The sequence below is a fragment of the Vigna radiata genome, unplaced genomic scaffold (assembly GCF_000741045.1).
Source record: "Vigna radiata var. radiata cultivar VC1973A unplaced genomic scaffold, Vradiata_ver6 scaffold_149, whole genome shotgun sequence".
NCBI lineage: Eukaryota > Viridiplantae > Streptophyta > Magnoliopsida > Fabales > Fabaceae > Vigna > Vigna radiata.
This window is the reverse complement of record NW_014542731.1, coordinates 51,017-56,269: the sequence shown is the minus strand read 5'-3', so window position 1 is coordinate 56,269 and position 5,253 is coordinate 51,017. Positions and strand designations below refer to the sequence as shown.

At 31.4% G+C, this 5,253-nt stretch overlaps 1 protein-coding gene across 1 annotated transcript; it reads left to right on the top strand.

The window, feature by feature from the left end:
* The first annotated feature begins 2,835 nt into the window (after positions 1-2,835).
* Positions 2,836-4,700, top strand: LOC106780598. The gene is made up of 7 exons (XM_014668895.1): positions 2,836-2,979; positions 3,126-3,212; positions 3,312-3,494; positions 3,588-3,752; positions 3,858-3,911; positions 4,058-4,204; positions 4,302-4,700. The coding sequence occupies exons 1-7, from the start codon at positions 2,836-2,838 to the stop codon at positions 4,698-4,700; spliced, it is 1,179 nt and encodes a 392-aa protein (XP_014524381.1).
* The last annotated feature ends 553 nt before the right edge of the window (positions 4,701-5,253 follow it).

Sequence of the window (5,253 nt, the reverse complement as noted above, 5' to 3'; positions counted from 1 at the left end):
ACAGTGGAGGAACGAAAGCAACTGGACTTAGCTCACGACAACAGCTTGAACTAGGATCTGAGTACCACTTGATAGCATGGGTCCAGGTGCTTGATATAGAACGGAGCAGCGGAATGGAATCAGTGGAAGAGAATGGAAAATTCTGGCAGCAGAACTAGTGTATTGGTGAATGTTTGGAGATGGATTAGGTGCTTTAAATGGAGAAGTTATAGCTCAGACGACCCTCCACCAAGGAAGGAAGCTATAGGTGTAATGGAGGAAGCAACGAGAAATGACCCTTGGGCAGAGAAAAGAGTTGGAAAATACATCAGCAGAATTTTCCTTATATACCAAAAGTGATTTTATAGAGAAGCAAAGGTGAATTTATAATAGATTCACCCAGCTTTGTGTTGTGCAGATGCTTGCCACTAAAGATGGATCACAAGCCACGTATCAAAGCATGGAAAATGTGAAAGTTATCTAGAAGAAGCACTTTAAAAACGTGTTTTATCCAATGTGGCAGATTGTCTGCTGTTTAGCTGCAGGGGGTGTGCGTTCAATGCCACCCGATTGCTTCTTCAAAGCTTCTCCTTCTTCATGAGTTGGGATGGCTCTTGTTGGGCCTTCTTCTAGCTTTCCTTTGGAGTGTGGAAAGAGATGTTGGCTTGCTTAGTCATCACTCTTGGTCCAACCAAGTTTCAAAAAGTATTTACAATCACATCAAACACAACTACGTAAGAGCATAAATACTAATTATCAAACAAACTATTTTAAAAACTAAATTTAAAGTGCAAGAAATTTAAAATGAACTCTATTTTTGTTGGTTGAGGTGATGAGAGCTCCTCAATGTTCTCCTAGATCAGTAGATCCAGATGCACAGTTAAAATCAAAGAACTCATTAACTTTTGAGTATTGTTGCCCCTCTCTTTCTTATGTGTCTATTGCTTCCTCATTGCCAGAAAGCTTTTGGCTTCCCTCTTCTCATACACTTTCATATCCTCCCATTTAAAGATCATCTTTAGTCTCTTCTGATTCACTAACTCCAATATTGGTGCCTTGCACATTTTCTGAACCACCAATTTGTTGGTTTTATGATGTTGTGGTTGTGCTTGCCACTTTAGTTCTACTACTTATACTACAGTAGCTCTTCCCTATTGAAAATGACCATCCCAAGCCATGTTGTAAACATCCTAAATTCTTTAGGGGTCATGTGTTGAAAGGGTTGGTGCTTTTATTGGGAAATTTTGAAGAGAATTTGATGTGAGAATTTGAAGAAAATCCCAAGTCGTTAAAATGGTTAGCGAAAAATGATTTATCGACGAAAAAATGGTTGTCACTAATCTGTCGGTAATAGGCATTACCGACGACTTTTTTGTTGTTTCCGATGGACTCGGACTATCTGTAATGCCCTCCTTTTTTGTAGTGTTTGCACTGTATAGCTAGATGCCAATTGTTGCTACATGTAAGAATACGTGACATTATGGACTGTATGACTTCCTCTAACCGTCTAAATTGTTAATCTGAATGTAATTGGTGCAATTGGTCTGGATGTAAGCCTTGTTAATTGGCAACCTCAATTTCTTCTTAAGATGAGTGGGAATGTCCACTCCTTGTATTTTTCGTAGTGTAGTGATAAAATTTGGGAATGTCAAGGGCTTTGTCGTTCTTAAAAGTGACTAACTTGAAAATCTCCTATGTGATTGTTAGACTACTTAACAAGCATATCAAATCGTTCAAGTAACCATGGTAAGACCAGAAATCGTTAGGAACCTATGACAGCGACTCTACAAAGAACCGAGGTCATGGACCTATTTAGAATCTGGAAAGCTTGACATAATCTCTTTGTAAGGGGGAATGTCAAGACCGTATGACATCAGTTCTAAGAATAATCGATGCCATATATCCTGATCAGTGTGTACTGAAGTGAAAAATTTAAATTTATATAGGTGTAATTCACCTTTAAGGTTTAGTTTTTTGTTAACCGATGCCAAAAGAGATATATGACTTCAATTTTTTCATAACTAAGGTTTATAAGTTTGTAAAAAGTTATAAAATTGTTATTGTAGCTTTTAATGCTTCATTTTCGTCACAATCAAAAAATGTTAAGTGTATTAAAAACCCATTTTTATACTACCTTTTAATGCTTCATTTTCGTCAAAATCAAAAACTGTTAAGCGTATTAAAAACCCATTTTTATACTAATGTTTTCAACATAGTGTCAATTTAAATACCTTTTGGCATTTTCAAAATTTTTATTCATTTATATTTAATATATTTTCATCCATCTAATGTTATAATAAATATAATATAATGGTATAATAAATGAAATAATTAATACCATTTAATATTTAGTTATACACGTAATATATTTAATGAGAGTCAAACTGGTAACATTTATTTCAATTTAAGATATTATTTTATCTGTAGTGTGTAAGGTGAAGTATAAATTTTAGGATAATGATATTTAGACAACATTTTTCTGATAACATTTGAACATTGATTACATGTCAATCTGTGATTGATCAGATATTACTCCACAATCAATCATAATAATCATAAACATGGAGTAATTTTTGACCAATCACAGATTGACACGTAATCAATGTCCAAATGTTGTCAAAAAAAATGTTGTCTAAATATCATTATCTAATATTTTAATACTATAATAAATGCAATATTTAATATCATTGACTATTTAGCTATACCCGTAATACTTATTGAGAGTAATAACTAGACTAATAACGTTTATTTCAATACTATTTAATTTAATAAATTATTATTGGTAGTATGTTTAGCTTTACATGTATTTATTGAGAGTAATAACTGAACTAGTAAGTAATTGACAATCTTGAGAAAATGATCAATTCCTTTTTTGTTGTGTGTTTGGTGATAATTGGTGTTAGCATACCAGTTTATGGTTCTCAAGATACACTCAAAGAAGATTTGGAACTTGAAAGACAATTAGAGCTAATCAACAAGCCTCCTGTCAAAACTATTCATGTATTGTAGAACACCTTTTATTTATTTATATATATATATATATATATATATATATATATATATATATATATATATATTCTTTTGTTGAATATATGCTTACTATATTCACTAATTTTCTTTTATATATTGCATTTTAAATTTTAAAGACAAAGAATGGAGACATTGTTGATTGCATTGATATTTATAAACAATTAGCGTTTGATCATCCTTTATTAAAGAATCACAAGATACAGGTATATATATGTATCTTTTTTAATATCATCATATTTTAAGTCTTTCTTTTTATTGCATTGCTTGCGATTTAAATATATATTTGTATTATTTAATTGCAGAGAAAACCTAGTTTTCAAAAATCAAGCACGAAGAATTTAGCAGATAGGTCTAGTTTTAGACTTGAAAAAGTTCAATGTCCTAAAGGATATATTCCTGTTCGGAGAACAATAAAAGAAGATCTTATTCGAGAAAAACAATTATTAAAAAGTAGTATCTTCGTTCAAGATATTCCTGGTGTTCACGTATGTTGTCTCTTTTTAAACTAAATTTCAAGTTTTCATGATTTATTTTTCTCAACTACGCCATGTTTAATTCTTCAATTTGAACTTTTGTAGCTTGCAGAATTAACTGTTGGAACGAAATATGGTCCATACTATGGAGCTAATGGACGAAACAGCATTTATAATCCACCTGTCACTAACGGTCAAATATCTCTTTCTCATGTGTGGGTTCAAAATGGACCGATAAATACAAACAATAAGATTAGTCTTGGATGGCAAGTGAGTCTTAATTTATTATTATATCCTTTTTTTTCCAATAAATATTATATGAAAAAAAATATTTAATTTATGTTTATTTATGTGCAATCTCACATTTTGATATAGGTGAGTCCAGATTTGTATGGTGACAATAAAACTCATTTATACGCATCATGGACGGTATGAATCTCTACACGAATATGAAGTTCCAATTTTGCTTCACATGATTTTATTTTTTTTAAATTCCGGAAGCATTTATGTTAAAAAAGAAGAAACATGAGTGTTTCATTTCTTCAAAATTTAATGTGATGTTAAAAAATATACAGAGTGACAACTTTCACAGGACAGGATGCTACAATATTCGATGTCCAGGTTTTGTTCAGATTAACAGGCAAACTTATCTTGGTCAAGTTATGACAGATATATCTTCTTATGGTGGACAAACTTTTGATTTTTTCACTTATATTTACATGGTAATGATATTGGCATAAACTTTTCATGTAATATTATATGATACATGGAGGTGAGGTAGTATTGTTGACAAAATTTTGTGTAAACATGGATTTTCAGGACCCAAAAACCAAAAATTGGTGGCTTCAAATAGATGGTAATGATCTTGGATATTATCCTGCAAAGTTATTCTCTAACATGACTTCGGCAGATAAAGTAGGATGGGGTGGAAGAACATTGACTCCTCATGGTTCTACCAGCCCTCAAATGGGATCTGGACATTTTCCTGATAGAGACCTTTATCATGCATGTTATTTCAGAACTATTACTTTTGAAAATTCATCTAGAGTAAGGTTTGGACCACTAAATCATCAAACAGAAAAGTATGATGACCAACCTAAATGTTATGGCCTTACGTACTACGGCGATGGTTATAAAGATGGTGGTGGACATTTGCTCTTTATGCTCAAATTTGGAGGACCTGGTGGTAAGTGTGATGATAAATTAGTCCACTTTTAGTTATTGATGAATTTCAAAAATAAATATTATTACCATCATTATTATTAATAATTTCCTTTTCTACCATTCTCGTGTTTTGATCTATACTTTTAATATTTCGATATTAAAAAAAATATCTGTTAACATCATCGCATACAATATCCACATTGTAAGATAATGTATGACAAAATTAAATATAATACAAAAAATATCAACCAATGTAATGCATATATGAATATGATCGATATAAATAGAGCTCTGATAAACCCCACACCAATAGTTGTTAAATCATAAATGCAAACTATATCTTTGACCTATTTAAGATTATGAATTTTTAAAATAGCAACGCCTCAATTGTAACACTGCAATTCGGTGTCACTCTTTATTCTTAACATCTATAAATTTCAACACCACCCATAAGAAAATAATGCATCACAAGTACTAATAAATAATTAAAATTACAGGTCTTTAAATAACATTGTTTTAGAATTACAATGCTTAAGAAAGTTTTAAATATTTTTCCTAATACATTTCTCATTTTCATGCATTTCTCATTTTCATGCATGTCTAACCA

What these genes read in the sequence shown, in the direction of transcription:
- LOC106780598 (XM_014668895.1), top strand. Translation starts at nt 2,836, where the DNA reads ATGATCAATTCCTTTTTTGTTGTGTGTTTGGTGATAATTGGTGTTAGC. An exon ending in AAGATATTCCTGGTGTTCAC is followed by an intron (nt 3,495 to 3,587) that starts GTATGTTGTCTC and finishes GAACTTTTGTAG; the next exon opens with CTTGCAGAATTAACTGTTGG. An exon ending in TTTTCACTTATATTTACATG is followed by an intron (nt 4,205 to 4,301) that starts GTAATGATATTG and finishes ATGGATTTTCAG; the next exon opens with GACCCAAAAACCAAAAATTG.